Raw genomic sequence first — 16,723 nt, 5'->3', positions numbered from 1 at the left:
AAAAAAAAAAAAAGAAAAATGTAGCTAACGATTTAGTTACTCCAAACAACGATTTCTCATATTTCCTTACCACCATTATTTAGCCCATTCATACTAATTTAGTATGTTCAGGGACTGTATTATGTTAGAACATTTAACTTGTTTAAACTGGGTACTTAGGATTCATTTTAAAAAATAATGATTAATCTGGGCTAGGGATTAAGACAGATTTTCTGACAACCTCTAAAATGGCCCTAATCATACTTCTGTCATTTTGTTCTATATGTTTTTGTGAAGTGACTGCCTCAGCCTTGACTGTGACAAAATCAAAATACTGTCAGTTCTGAAAATCACTGAAGATGCTCGTCTCTGGAGTCCCCACCAGGAGAGTGGCAGCGAGTAGTTTGTGTTCAGCATGTTTGCACTTGGGCAGTCCTACCTTCCCCCCAGTCCTCTCCACATAAACTAAGACCACCAGGACCAAGAAACATGGGGCAGAATCCCCAAATATCTAAAGACCCAAAGTGTCTGCTATGATCTGTAGGTATACCACGGACTTGCTTATCTTTTATGATGAGAAATTCCCTACACGATACTCACTACTAATCTAACACAAAAGTCACCAAAATACATTTAATACTGTTCCATTGAGAAACACACTGGGGAAAAGAATAATCAAAAGAGACAAATAGGAAGACCCAATATTTGACCCAAAATATGATCAGAGGAAATGATATACACAAAGCCAAAAAAAACCAGTGTCATCCATGTCCCATTGTTCCAGTCATTTGTACCGTGATGATACCGTCCCCATTCAGGCTGAGGTACCTACTGAGGTTTCTGCTGGTACCTCAGCCCGACTCCTCTTCCTCTCCCTCATGAGATGCCACCTCCTCCCTCAGGGAGGATGCCACAGTCTGCCTCCTACTCCAGCTGCGGGCACACGTGTCTCTACCTTGTTCTCAGTGCCAGAGGAAATGACACCTGCCAACCCAGCCCCTTCAGGTCCACGCCTCCCAGGTCATCATCGACCTTGCCCGTCCGTGGGTCCCTTCTCCACAAGCTCAGCCATGTTTCAGAGCACCCGCCCAGATATGTGCAGAATCAACAGAGAAGGGCATGGAGCAGAGTGCTAGCGCCCCACAGAAAGGCGGCAGGGACACGGATCGTGCCACTCTTGACGTGTGAAAGTGAGCACTGAATCAGAGTCTTGGTTGGCTTGGGCTGCTAAGCAGAGACAGCCACAAACCCTGCAGCCTGTAAACCGCAAATGTATTCATGGGGGCTGGGACCTCAGAGATGAAAGCAGCAGCAGATGCAGCTCTGGCTGAGGCTCACCTCCTGGTTTGTGAGTAGTGCCTTCCTGCCCTGTCCCCACACGAGGAAGAAGAGAATGAGCTCCCTAGGGCCTCTTTCATGGGGGCACTAATGCCACTCACCAAAGCTCTTCTTCCTTCAGTGACCAGATGGCTCTCCTAAAGCCCCAGCTCTTATTGTTCCTACCAGATGATCGGTGTATAAACTAGGAAGGTCATGCGCATTCAGTGGCAGTAGAAGGAAAGATTTCTTAGGCCACTGTAACTCCCCAGCTACCAAGTAAGACGTGAGCTAGTCTGACATTGAATCACACAGGGACGCAGAAACACACAGCCATGCCACTGTAACAAGGAGGGATAAAACGAGGGAGAGAACCCTACCCCCACTCCAGTGGGGTCTGGCATCCTCCGCTCTTTGTGGAAAGGGATGCTGAACAGGCCAAGGATGTCAATCACAGGCAAGGGCCCACTCTCCTCAGTGCTTGCCTCTGCTGGCTTCTCCGGAGCAACTTAAGCCTAGGACTACCTACCACACAATGTCCCTGTCCATAAGATGCCCTGAGTCATGAAACTTGGTAACTTTACCTTCCTCAGCACCCTCCCCTTCTCATCATTCCCAGCAAATGGTCCCAGCAATGTCACACACCCTGAAATCTGCAAGAACCAAACCCCAACATGCCCAGCTACTCACTTCCCCTTAGCCCAAACCCTGGCCATGAGTCTGTGGCTCTGAGGTCAACCTGTGAATAACCTGCCTGGAAAGTCAGGAGCCCGCTAAACTCAAAATTCCCAAAACTGAACAGGACCCCTCTTCTCCAAAACTCTAACCTAAACTCAATGACCCTCAAATGGATTTTAACATGCCCAGCCACTTCTCACAGACTGGGGTCATCTGAGTCACTTCCCACCTGCCCAGTGAGTCAGCCCTCCCAGATTTACCCTCACTTTTGCCCGGATCTGTGTCCTCCTCCCCACCCACACTAAACCACCTCCATCCAGGCCTCCCACCAACCGCGTTCCAGTGATGTGCTAGCCGATCCGTCTTCCAGGCTCTTGCTCCTCTCCTTCCTATGGAAGACTGAACAGAAAACTGAAAGCAGCATCTGGAAGCTTTGCAGCATCAAGTTCTAAGCCACAGAAACAGCTTTTTCTCCCTACAGAGGAGAAGGGATATGCCAGGCCTGGTGGCACAAGGGTTTAATCCAAGCTAGTTAGGAGGCTAAGGTAGGAGGGTCACAAGTTCAAGGCTAGTCTGGGCAACTAATTGAGTTCTTATCTCAAAGTTTTTGTTGTAATAGGAGCTGCTTCCCCAGCACCCTGGCCACCTGGCTAGCTTATGCCCCGAAATAACAACACACAAATTGTATTCATTTAAACACTGCTTGGCACATTAGCTCTATATCCCGATCAACCCATCTCTAATAAACTGTGTAGCACTGGTCTTACCGAGAAGATTCTAGCCTATGTCCATCCTGGGTCGGAGTTCATCACGTGTGCCTCAGAGAGCAGAGCTATCGCGTCTGCCCAGGAGAGGGGAGCATGGCGTCTCTGAGCTCACTTCCTCTTCCTCCCAGCATTCTGTTCTGTTTACTCCTCCCACCTATGTTTTAACCTATGAGGCCAAGCAGTTCCTTTATTACTTAACCAATGACCTTCCTCCATCATTTCCCCTTTTTCTGTTAAAACAAAAAGGAAAGGCTTTAACTTTAACATAGCAAAATTACATATAACAAAACAGTTATCAAGTAAAAATTACAATATTTACATCTATTTTATCTTTATTATAACTAAGGAAAACTATAACTATAACTAACTATTCTTTAACTCCATCAAAGACTCCAGAAAGATATAATATTACCTAAGCAAACAAGAAATAAGAAACTTACAAAACTCTAGAAATCACAGAGACATCTCGCTGCCTGTACAGTCACCCAAAGTTCCTCTGTACCATTGGGGCATCCATCTTCGGCCTACAGGCCTATAGTTTCCAGCAGACATTTCCACAAAGCAGGAAATTTCAAAGACAGTTCAGTCACTATTTGTTATGTCCTGCAGAATGTATCGCAGACTCTTCAATGAATCAGGAACCCCGAAAGACCATCTCACCTTTAGGCAAGTTTAGCAGTCCTCTCTCTGTGGGTTCTCTGTGTCCAGTTTATGCAATAGTCCAGGCAAGAACAGTTTCTTGCCCAAATGGCTATCAAACTCCATAAGGATCCTCTTCGATGCCCATCTTCCTCTTGAAGTAGATTGGTGCTGCCAGGAGCAGAGTGTCTCATTGTCATGAAAAGTCCTAAGTTATTAAAACATTTAAAAATGCCATATTCTGTAGTCTTTGAAAGATACAAAAAATGCCTATTTAACTGAAACATATCTCTATATATCTAGAAAATCTAACTAACATGACTACAAGCTTGACTATCATTAATGATTATCCCTTAACAACCTATATACATTACATTTTTTAAATGAACTCCACAATCATAATACCTTAGTCAAGATCAGAAATACATACATACATATATATATACATATAACAAAATTGACCTTAAATTTCTATCAATAAAGCAAAATCTATACTAATGCAAATTACTCATACCTATATCATATCCCCCTTTAAGTGGAAAAAAACATTTATAAACAATATATGGGAACATGGGCGCAGTTATTTCTCTCCAAACTGCTTCCTGCTGAATGGGGGTGCGCGCTGTGACAGATAGGCTCAATTCCTAGTGCTCCGAGGTAAGAACAGGAGTGAGGATAACACAAAGTTCAGTGATAGCCTCTTCACAAACTGCTATCCCAAACTTTCTCTTTCTAACCAGCACATAAAACCACCTCTCCCCTCTCTCTCTTTCTCTATAAGAAATTCACGACTGCTTCTGTTTCCATAAATCAACCCAGCAAGCAAAATATAATAATCAAGGCATATCAGTTTAATTGAACTTGTTACAAACTGATCAACCTGTGCCCACCACCCCCATCCCAATACTCTCTTGCCTTGGTGTATTTTGTTGCTCTAACTGAACAACTATAGACAGGAGAAATTTTGAAGAATAAAATACAGCTTGGCTATGCCTTTGGTGCCCGGGAAGCCCAGGAACATGACGTCATCATCCGGTCAACCTCTTGCTGCCACATAACAAGGCACGGGCATCACATGGGAAGACAGAGCAAGCACGCTAGTTCCAAACTTTCTTTCCCTTCCTGGGGCCTTGCCTTATGACCTCACCTGGCCCTAATTACCACCACTTAAAGCTTCTACTTCCAAATGCCATTAAAACAAATTTGAGCATTACATTTCCAACATGGGTATTTTTAGGGAACACTGTAAAAGCATAGCATCCATTCACTGCCTAAAAAAAATCCCTGCTGCCTCTTCCCGGCGCCTTTGTGGCCATTTAACACATACAGCAGAACCTGTCATATACATAGGCATTAACTCGTTTCTCTCCCCGTCCCCAGCCCAGGGATTAGACTGTGTCTCTGGCATCTCTCTGTTCCCAGGAGCAGGAATAATGACACACCCCATTTACTTGTACTCATCTGGAGCAACGGGGCAGCCTGAGAACATTCATGCACAGAACAAGATAAAACGGCAGACATGACTAATGGAGCTGAGGGAAAGTGATTACTTAAATCTCTGCAAAAATGACTGACGTTGCCTGAAGAGGTGGCTCTGGGGTTCAAGGCCGCTACAGCACAGAGGAAAAACCGACTGGTTTTACGCATAGGTGTTGATCTGCTGAGATCAGCCGTGCTTTAGCTGGTACTGAGGACTGAGACTGAGAGAAAGTGTCACAAAGAGCCACTGAGTCCACCAGGAAGCCCTTGGTGGACATTTGCAGAAGGCTCGGTATCCAAAGGACTAGAGCTGCTTTTAATAAACTGAGTCCCTTTCTACTTTGAAGGCCTTGCGAGTCAACACCACCCTACTGGGGCTAGAGGAAGATTATCTAGTGCACCTAGACCCATCACAGCCTTCTGGTCATCCACCTTTCAGATCCTCAACTGGTTTTGGTATCCCATATTACACCCCCTCCCCCATTCCATCCTCCCGATGAGTCAGGTAAGTCTCCCTAGTCTGAGGGTACCTAGAGCTCACGTCTTCTTTATTCCTGGTTTATCCTATGTCAAAAGGTCTTGGCATTACCCTCACTTTTATAATCAGACTGTTTCCTTTAAACCCATTCAACGCGCTACACCAAGCTTTCACCAGCATTGCCAAACTACCCAGGATCTGCACTTTCCCTAAGCTGGAAAGTCCTGGAGATTGTGGCATGCAGCTCAAAACCAGGGTATACTGTTTGGCTCAACTTGATGAACCAACCATGCCTTCCCTAGCAGAAGGGAAGCTCCCAGGGGCAAGGGGAATCCTTGGTCTTCAAGCCATATCCCTGGACGCAGCACCAGACCAAATAAACGCTCAGCTGTGTCTTCTGATAACCCAGGTCAAATAGAAACGGGATGATGTCTTTCTATTGCTGCAATGAAACAGTACAAGCAAGGCAAGCCATGGAAGAGTTTATGTGCATTTGTTCCATGGCTTAGTGTCTCCAGTAGCGGCGTGAAGACATTGCAGCAGAGGTGGCAAGATGAGAACTCACAGCTTGAACCACAAGCAAGAAGCAGAGTGGGCAAACTTGAAAATGGCACAAATGTCTAAACTCTCAAAGCCAGCCCTCAGTGACGTACCTCCTCCTACAAGGTCCATCTCCGAAGTCTCTCAAACAAGGCCATCAACTGAGGACCAAATATTCAAATTGTCTGAGACTATGGGGAACATTTCCTACTCAAACCATCACAAGAAATGAGTGAGGAATCTGGACTCCTCATGAATAAACTGAAAAATAATCCCTACTGATGACAAAACGACAATGACCTCCAAACAACGGCGTCTTCATACGGTTCTGAAATCACTGACTGTAATGCTGTAATATTGGAAGACATGACTCAAGTTGTCTCATGATATTCTTTTACAGCAATGCAGTAGAAAATACTGAACCTATGAAATCACCAAGAACTGTGTGTCTAACAGGATGGAACACTTTACATTTAAACTAAACACAATTAAAAGTACATTTATATAAAAAAAATACATCTATCAAGGGGCTGGAGAGATGGCTCCGTGGGTAAAGCACTTGCTGGACGAGCATGAGGAGCCGAGTTCAGATCCCCAGCATCCACAGGTGGTGTTTGCCTGTAGCCCAGCGCTAGAGGACAGAGCCGAGCAGAGCAGATCCTAGGGACTCAGCAACAGTCAGTCTAACTAAAATGGCAACTCCAGCTTCAGTGAGAGACCCTGCCTCAAAAACTAAGATAGAGAACGAGGGAGGAAGACACCCAGCGTGGACTTGTGACCTCCACAGACAACCTCACAGTGACTGGAAGATACACACATGGTGGGGTGGGGAGGGGCCGGCGAGGGGGATGACACACTACATGTAAGAAGAGCTCTGAGCCACTCCAGTGCTGTGGTTCTCAACCTTCCCAACGCTATACTTTAATACAGTTCCTCACATTGTGGCGACTCACAGCCATAAAATTACTTCATTGCTATTTCATAACAATAATTTTATTTAAAAAAAGACTCGTAAATGTCTGTATTTTCCAATGGTCTTAGTCGATCCCTGTAAAAGGGTCATTCAAGGGTCATTCAACCCCAAGGGGTCATGACCCACAAGTTGAGAACCATTGTTCTGCCACATTTCAGGTGCTCAGTAGCTCCCCAAGAACCGACTGATCACTGCAATGCCCAAGGCAAGTAAAGAATCATTGCCCTCATGGCAAATACTCTGTTAAACAGTGCACAGAGAAGCCATGCTATGGCAGATACTCTACTGAGCACTGCACAGGGAAGCCATGCTATGACAAACACTCTACTGAGCAGTGCACAGGGAAGCCATCCTATGACAAACACTCTACTGAGCAGTGTACATGGAAGTCATCCTATGACAAATGATCTACTGAGCACTGCACAGGGAAGCCATCCTTAGGAGTTCTGTTCACCTCAAAGGGCCTTAGTTTCCTTTTGTATAAAATGAAGATAATACATATAATAAATAAAATGTAAATAAAGAGCTAATGTGAACATTTTTTATAATAATTATAATCACTAAATTTTGATGAGCCACCAAAATTGTAGTTTTCTAACTATTATGGGTGAGACTTAGATGCTGGTGATTTCAGATATAAGATGCAATCATAAATCTGATATAGGTATGAATAATTTGTATTAGTATAGATTTTGCTTTATTGATAGAGATTTAAGGTCAATTTTGTTATATGTATATGCATATTTCTGCTATTGATTAAGATATTGTGATTGTGTAGTTCATTAAAAATGTAATGTACAATTAAGAAATATAGGTTAATGGATAATCATCAGTAATAGTCAAGCTTGTAGTCATGTTAGTTAGATTTTCTAGATATATAGAGATACATTTCAGTTAGATAGACATTCTTCATATCTTTCAAAGACTGCAGAATATGGCATTTAATGTTTTAATAACTTAGGACTTTTCATGACAATGAGACACTCTGCTCCTGGCAGCACCAATCTACTTCAAGAAGAAGATGGGCATCGAAGAGGATCCTTATGGAGTTTGATAGCCATTTGGGCAAGAAACTGTTCTTGCCTGGACTATTGCATAAACTGGACACAGAGAACCCACAGAGAGAGGACTGCTGAACTTGCCTAAAGGTGAGAAGATCTTCGGGGTTCCTGATTCATGAAAGAGTCTGCAAGACATTCTTCAGGACAAGCAGATAGTGACTGCCTTTGAAATTTCCTGCTTTGTGGAAATGTCTGCTGGAAACTATAGGCCTGTAGGCCGAAGATGGATGCCCCAATGGTACAGAGGAACTTTGGGTGACTGTCCAGGCAGCGAGATGTCTCTGTGATTTCTAGAGTTTTGAAAAGTGCTTACTTTTTGTTTGCTTAGGTAATATTGTATTCTTCTGGAGTCTTTGATGGAGTTGCAGAATAGATAGATAGTTATAGTTATAGTTTTCCTTAGTTACGTTAAAAGATAAAATAGATATAAATATTGTAACTGTAATTCTTGCTTGATAACTTTTGTTATATGTAATTTTGCTATGTTAAAGTTAAAGCCTTCTTTTTTTTGTTTAAACAGAAAAAGGGGAAGTGATGCGGGAGTGTCATATATCAATCTGTTGATTTCATTGGTTAAGCAATAAAGAAACTGCTTGGCTGGCCCTCATAGGTTAAAACATAGGTGGGAGGAGTAAACAGAACAGAATGCTGGGAGGAAGAGGAAGTGAGCTCAGACTCGACAGGTCTGCGCTCTGGAGCAGAGATAGCATGCTGCCCTCTCCCGGGAAGACACACGTGATGAAGCTCTGACCCAGGATGGACGTAGGCTAGAATCCCCTTGGTAAGCCACCTCGTGGGCTACACTAGAAATGGGCTAGTCCAGGTGCGAGAGTTAGCCGAGAAGAGGCTAGATAGAAATGGGCCGAGCAGTGTTTAAATGAATACAGTTTGTGTGTTGTTATTTCGGGGCATAAGCTAGCCAAGCAGCCGGGGTGCTGGGGACGCAGCCCCACCGCTCTAATTACTACATAAATCAAGGTAAGGATTTATACTAGCTAGAGTCATCCAGCAATAAAAATGGTATCTTATGGAGAAGAGGGCACACATCTCCAAAAAGTGCTCAAACGTAAGTGTGTCAAGTCACTGGAGAGCTGGAGAGACCTAGACATCTCCATCCTACCTCCAAAGATTCTGGTTCTGTAGGCTTGGAATGTGCCTGGGTTTCTGCATGAGTGACTGGCAGGAAATACTGCTGCTAGTCCATGCTCACTCTCCCCAGGGCCCTGCTCCACTGCAAGCTGGAGGAACATCGGAGCAGAGAATAGAAAGGGTCCCAGGACCCCTGCCAGGTGTGTCCCTCTGTAGCCACCTCAAGAACACCAATTTACTGTTCTTTAATAGTTCCACAGGTAGGAGGAGGTACAGTCACATATCCCTAGACACGAAGGAAAACAGACCCCTCCATATAGACTTTTTTAGATGTCATGGTCACCAACAGTGAGTTCAAAGCTTGATCAGAGCACCTTTTCAAGCTGCAGAAGCATGTGACTCAAAAGAGAAACTGCATCAAAAGTTATTATATTTCAGAATCATGTCCAGCAAGGAGACCTGGAAGATGGGCATTTTGTTCCATTTGTTCCTGATCCAGGGCAACTATCATGAGTCTATCATAAAATCCAGAATAATACCACTTACCACTTCCCTTTACCCAAAAGGAAAGCTGCACACACATCCCGCTGTACCTGAAGCTTTCCAATAACTCTAACAACAGGAAATAGTAATAGGCATGATTGGAAATTCTTTATGTGACTATCAGCTTGCAAATGGATAAATCAATCGGACTTACTCCTCCAAAATTGCTATTATTATTAGCACTCAGTAAGAATAATAATAATAATTAATAATAGAACAAATAACTGATGTACATAGTGGAAATGAAGCTTAAAACTTAATTCAGGCTTTGGTTTAATCAGACACAGAAGACAGCATGCCACGTGATACCACTGTGTGGGACTTTAGAAAAGAGACCTGATATCAGGTTAGAGTACACAGACTGAGGACTGACGGGAAGCAGACCGAAAGTGCCCCTTTAGGTTGTGGTGGCTGGGGTGAGAATGGCCCCATAGGTTCATCTAAACAATGCCCTGAGCCGGGCGGTGGTGGCGCACGCCTTTAATCCCAGCACTCAGGAGGCAGAGGCAGGCGGATCTCTGTGAGTTCGAGACCAGCCTGGTCTACAGAGCTAGTTCCAGGACAGGCTCCAAAGCCACAGAGAAACCCTGTCTCGAAAAACCAAAAAAAAATAAAAATAAATAAAAAAAATAAAAAATGCCCTGTCCAATGCTGGTGGGACTGTTTCGGGAGGGTTAAGAGGCATGGCCTTGTTGCCTGCCTGTTGCCATGTACGCCACCATGACAGTCATGGACCTGTGAGCCCCAAACTAAATGTTCTCTTCATAAGTCGCCTTGGTCATGGTGTTTGTCGCAGAAAGAGAAAAGCAACTAAGACACAGTTGAGAGAATAATTTAAATCTTGTCATTGTGGTCACATATATATGTATCTACACAGACACACACACATAACACCCACACATCTAACTATGTACATATAACATCTACTTTTTAGTGTAAATAAACCACAAAAAGTTGATTCCTTAAAAACAAAAGTATCCAGCTGGAGAGATGGCTCAGCGGTGAAGAGCATGGGTTGCTCTTGAAGAGGACCTGAGTTCAATGCCCAGAACAGACCTCAGATGACTCCCAACCTCCTGTTAACTCCAGGGCCAAGGCATCCAGTGACCTCTGTCTTCCGCGGACACTTGCAGGCACATACAACCCACATGCACACTTAGAAACCCAAATGCAAATCTTTTAAAAAGAAAACTGTCATTTCTGTTCACGGGTTCACTTCCAGCTGTGTTTGAAACTCACATGAGCTGCCCTTGTAAGAGGGCTGGGTGCCTGGCACGGGAAAGATTTCTAAAATGTTTACCCTTTTCTGCCCTTTAATCTTTGGAGTTGTGAGGTTATATTAGCTATTTTAAAAATTAAGGAAACAAATTTTGAAAATGCATTCCTTGTAAACTAAATGTAAGATAGTGCGTTCTGAAGCCTTGCGCAGTTCCAGGCCTACTGAACTGTGGCCTGATTATCCACTGGAGAAACCTTGAGTCTGGAGACTGGCACCTAATCACAGCTTTCCACGATACGATTGGCACTCCTTCACGTTAGCCTTTTTCCTAAGTATGTCATATATAAGAACATGTATGTGTGTCCAACTGAGGAATGCTGTCTGTGGTTTCAGCTCCTGTGTGTGTGTCCTTAGCTCAGGCTGGTTTACTTTCACACACCTTAGAACTATAAATTAAGTCAGTCTGGAACACAGCAAGACTGGACCATTGCACATGTCACTTTGGGCTTCTTTGATCTCAAACGACACTTGCAAAATTCGTCTGCACTGTTATCTGTACCCATTGTTTATCTCCACAGCTATGTAGTTGTCTGTGGTGGGAATAAATGAACACAAATTTGTTTATCCATTTTTAATATTTTTGCATGTTTCACAGAGCATTGTTTTGTCCTTCTTAATCACAGAAAAACTTAATGCAAGCACTAAACATGGCGCTTCTGGCAAGCCCTGTACTCCAAATCTGTCCCCACAGCGCCTAGCCAACCTCATCTACATTTTGTCCCGTTGGTACTTTTCTCTTCTGTGTTGAGTTGTAGATAAAATATTAAGTATATCTTTAAGATGTGGCTCTTTTCCTGCAGTGGTGGTGCATGCTTTTAATCCCAGCACTCGGGAGGTAGAGGCCAACGGATCTCTGAGTTCGAGGCCAGCCTAGTCTATGGAAGGAGTTCCAGGACAGCGAGGTCTATATAAATAGAGGAAATTCTGTCTTGAAAAAAAAACAAACAAGCAAACAAAAAAGATCCCACTCTTTCATCCGGTGAATTCTTTACAGTTAGACAGTTGTCCAAATCCAAGATCTACTCCTGTCCATCAAGGTCCAGTGAAGCACAATCCATTAAAACAGGACAGCCTCTCCCATCCACAGTGACTCTGTCCCAGATCCTTCCTAGAACCTTCCATATGCCTGCTGAATGCACTCTCTCCAGTTGGAGACAATCCAGCTCCCCAGGACCTGTTTCGATCCCAGTTTTCCAATGCACGACACTAATTTTACAGATCATGGTCAGGCAAAGTCAAAATTTCGGGGTCAAATTCAAACTGCTGAAAGTAATTATTAGTACCAGATATTAAGCCATGCAAATGGTATATTTACAAAGTTACCTTCCACAAGAATGGAAGAAAAGCAACGGTAAATAAAGCATCCCACTGCTTATGCCGGGATGTGGGCTTTTCTTTTTTGTTTTTGAGACAGGGTCTTATTCTACAGCACATTATATTTTAACATAATGACTTCTTTGTTTTCCTCATAGAAAACACAAGCTTTAGCATTCTCAGGACACAGAATATTAAGAACCAAATGAGGTCATCTGTAACCAGGAATGATGGTTCACACCTTTAGTCTTAGCACTTAGGAAGTTGAAGCAGGAGGACTGTCGTGAGTTTGAGACCAGTTTGGATAACAGAGTAATAACCTGTTTTTAAAAGAGGAGAGGGAGGGAGGAAGGGAGGGAGGAAAAGGGGACTGGAAATAAAGATCATTTGATTAGAAATAAATTGGCTTTTTTTTTATTTTAAACTTTAAAATTCTATTTTAGCCCCAGAGCTACAAATAAGGAAGATTTCAAAACAAGTTCCGTCATTAATAAAGGGATTATAAAGTCCAATGAATTGTAACACAAAAGCAACAAGTGCTTCAGAATTCAGAGAGCAGGGTGGCTGTCTGTCAGAGGAAATGCATGCACGGAATCCAGCTACTACAAACAGAAACAATAAGACATTCTAAGGAGGCTCAGAGCCTGTTCACTATTTGTTTTTCCCTCAGAGTGGTTAATAAAATGGATGGGAGACAATACTCATATGAAAAATATCAAATATACCTTTTAATTATCTATTTAAAAACATTAGTTCAAACATTGCTCTTAAAGAATATGTCTTAGGGAGGCTACAGAGGTGGCTCAATCAGGAATGTGGCTGCCACATAGCATAAGGACATGAGTTCAGATCCCCAGCCCTATAAAAGCCAGGAGAGATCCATGCATCTATAACTTCAGCATGGAAGGGTTAGAGGCAGGCAGACCCCTGAGCTCATGGACCAGCCAGTCCAGTCATATTGATGAGCTCTAGGCTTACTGAGAGACCTCAGAGGGCCTCTGGGTCTCCGACACGCACTCACATAGACATGGACCTGCAACACACATTCACACGAGAACACATCCTAGGAATAATGTTTGCAACACGTTACATTATTATGCTACAAATCTTCCGATAAAAAGAACTTGAGAAAGTCAATAAGAAGAAGGTCAGTGTCTACAGCGAACAGACCAGAGCTGTTATAGGTAAACAGGCAGTGCAGAGAACAGATAATTACAGTGGCCTTGAACACAAGGAAAACAGTCTCAGATAAACACAAATTTAAAACCATACCAAAGTGCCCTTTCCACCTACTAGATTTACAAGATTAAAACGTTTTTCAAGATCTTCTTGGCAAGAGTATATAGCAGTGCAAGCAGTCAGTCACACTGTTGATGGGCAAATAGTCTGGTAGAACCCCAATGACAATACAGTGACAGCCATTCAAATGACAAGGGCACATTCCCTCTGACCCAGCGGTTTTACTTGTGGGATTCATCCCTTAAAATGTCTTCATTATATACCAAGTGATACATATACGAGACTCAGCTATCACACTAAAAATGCCAAGTGCTGGGAGCTCCATCTGAGCCTCCTTAGCAGGCTCAATACTCTGAGCATCTTACAAAGGAATTCTATGCATTGGAAAAGCAAGGAAGTAATCAACAAGGCACCCGCCCTTAGATGAAGAATCTTTACTATGCCAGCCAACAGTCTGCACAGAACACAGTGCTTCTGCTTAAACAGGCACTGTCTGAAAAAAACAAAAAATGGTACAGAGAACTAGCAGCCCTGGTGGCCTCTGGGAGGAAGCTGGGGAGCTGGGGATGGGCGTGGGAAAGAGATTTTTCAAAGGGAAAAGATTTTCAAAGGGAAAATATTTTCAAAGTGTTTACATTTTTGTACCTTCAAACTTTGGAACTGTGCTGTTCTTATCTAAATAAAATTTAAAACATGCTGCTTATTGGTGTAACTAAGTGAGACATGGCCCTAAGTAAGACCTGGCTTCCTGTTCCAGCCTCGATCAACATAATATAACCTCTTTATTTAAGGGCTCAGGTAACTTTACAACAGGATGGAGACTTAGGATAAACTCCAGAAGCAGCAATAGCTGAGAGGCCCAAAGTTAATTAACATCCTCAGACAGCAACAAGACACAGCTCGTTTTCAGAGCAAACCAAGACTAGCAGGGATCTAAAGAAAACCCTTCACGTTGTTCAGGCTAATCTAGAAAAATGACAGGCTACGTCTCTCTCTTGTATTTATTTCCCAACTTTGGGGTTCAGAAATCTATGTCCTGTAAGTAGGTATCTGTTAGTGAAAGTGCTTATTCTGCACTGCGAGGGTCATGTTTGTTATGAAAACAATCAACAGACAAAGGAGGTTTTTCTCTGCCTTCGGAAAGCTAGTACCAGATGACAGGGCACATCCTTCGGGGGATGGAGCCAGACACTGCCTAGTGCTTACCTACGCAGAACACTTTCTGGTGAGGCAAACCTGTTGATTGGGGGGGGGGGGCTATTCAAAGAGCATTTCTGTCCAGTCCCTCTGGAGTAATTTCGCCTGAAATACTATCGTCCCCACCCCCACCCCGCTGTGCAACACTGGGGCGGGGCGATGTGCCTAATCCACCTGTTTGTTTACCTCCTGCTTTCTCATCTGGGAGCAAAGACAGTAAACCCTACCCTCCAGGGGAAGGAAACCATCTCATTCACTGCCCTTCTCCGGTGGCTGATGAAGGGCAGCAGTGTAGAAACTGTACCTAAGCCGGCCCAGATATGCCGTGGAAACACAGGTCAAAGGACCTGCGAGTTGACAATACCAGGGCCGAAGTTTTCAAGAGCTCTGGGACATCCCTAGATACAGGAACACGTGGGCCAGCCGACCATCACCTCCCCTTGGAGGGTGGACACCTGCAGCCAGGGTGACAGCCATTCACAGGGAAGTGCGTCTAGAGGAAAGTTGAAGTGGGTTACTACCTGTTTCAGACAGGTGACCGAACAAGTGAGAAAGAGCTGTCACTTCCCCCGCGGCGCCCAGCTCACCCCGGCCAGGCCACATCCGGCCCCGGGCGCCCCAAGGTCACCTGCCCTCCGGGGCGCCCCCATCCAGCCCCAGCACTCACCAGAACAGCAGGTTGGCACCCAGGAAGGCGAGCAGGCTGCGCAGCGGCCTCTTCCAGCTCAGTAGCTCGTCCGCGCGGCAGCCCAGCCACAGCACGGGCTCCCCCAGCAGCCAGGTCAGGGTGGCGGCCACCTTGCTCGCGGCCTCCTCCACCTGCGGCCCCGCGTCTGCCCGCTCTGCCTCCGATGCAGCCTCCTCCCCGGGAACCCCGGGCCGCGGTGCCGGTTCCTCCGCAGTCGGAGCTGGGCATCCTTGCGCGCCGCGCTCCCCGGGCGCCGGGCTCGCCATCTTCAGCGGCGCTTTGCTGGCGGGGACAGGGACGGGGACGGGGACGGGGAGGGACGCAGGCGGGCGGGCACGCGCGCGCCTGGCGGTGAGCGCCCGGAAAGCAGCGGCGACCGGTCGGGGCTCGGAGTGAGCACCGCGGGGCGCCGGCGGCTGGGTGCCTTGTGACGTCAGGCCCGGCAGCGCGGGGGAAGAGGGTGCGGTCAAGTTCGCGTAGGGGCGGGGCCGCCCTGGGCCTGGCTGCACATCCTGCGCTCCACTAGCTCCGGTGGATGCGAGCTGGGCGGCGTCCCTGGGTAGCTGGGGACCAAAAGAAAATACTCTTTCCCCTTCCAGTTGAGGAGGCCGGGGAGAGAGGACTCATCTCGAAGGGACTATGGGCTTTGGATCTTAAAAGCGGGTAGGGGAATGAAAGACCATCGCTGCCTCCGGGGAGCCCCTGAGTTAAAGTTTGTGATGTTCACCTAAACGGCCAGTACATACCTCTGTGTCTACGTATGCAAACATCTACACATTGCAGGCTAGATGGAGACAGTTACCTGAATGTATGCCGTGGTTGAAGGGAGCTCATGTCTAGGGCTCACACAAAGGTTTGTTGACCACCTACTCTGTGCTTGGTTCATTGCTAGACCTTGTGCATACAGCTTCTGCCTTTTCGAGGCCTCACAATCCAAAAGGTACCACTTGAAATGGACCAATGCAGTGGTGGAAACCCTCAGTGCCAAGAGATTCCTGCATCCAGAATCAGGTTTCAGAAGGGTTTGGGCTATAGACGGCATCTTCTGGCTTTTAAGCCCAGAGATGTGCTGTGGGGGTGGCAAGAAAGAGTTCAGCGTGGAAGATGTCCTAGAGGAGCTGCAGGTAGAAACCAGGTGTTGTGTTCTCTGAGGACCTTCGGTTATTCACTAGTGCCAATGGTTTTTATGTTGTTGTTGTTTTGTTTGTGGTTTTTGTATCTGTTTTAACTGAAGGCAGTTTTCAAATTGCCAGAGGTACCCTGGTGACACCTCCATGGATAGAGGCCCTGGAAGTAAGGAAAAAGCAGTGTGGAAGCAATTCAGTCACACACACACACACACACACACACACACACACACACCTGACCTAGTCCAGTGTGGGACCTCCTTGGGGTAGATAAAGATGCTTTCTGGAGTCATTTGAGTTCTGTTTAGTACTCCACAGATCTGAGCTGAGAAGCCA

General features: G+C 45.3%; 1 protein-coding gene across 1 annotated transcript in view; it reads right to left on the bottom strand.

Annotated features, from left to right (window-relative positions):
- The window catches only part of Retreg1 (reticulophagy regulator 1), a 131,259-nt gene extending 115,596 nt beyond the window's left edge, over nucleotides 1-15,663 (bottom strand). The window contains exon 1 of the mRNA XM_005356655.3: nucleotides 15,240-15,663. Coding sequence (XP_005356712.1) covers nucleotides 15,240-15,526 — 287 coding nt within the window. The 5' untranslated portion in view covers nucleotides 15,527-15,663. The remainder of the gene's footprint in view (nucleotides 1-15,239) is intronic.
- Between the last annotated feature and the right edge of the window lie 1,060 nt (nucleotides 15,664-16,723).

The sequence above is a fragment of the Microtus ochrogaster genome, chromosome 19, assembly GCF_000317375.1.
Source record: "Microtus ochrogaster isolate Prairie Vole_2 chromosome 19, MicOch1.0, whole genome shotgun sequence".
Taxonomy (NCBI): Eukaryota; Metazoa; Chordata; class Mammalia; order Rodentia; family Cricetidae; genus Microtus; species Microtus ochrogaster.
The sequence above is the reverse complement of the archived record's forward strand: the minus strand, read 5'-3'. Positions and strand labels throughout refer to the sequence as shown.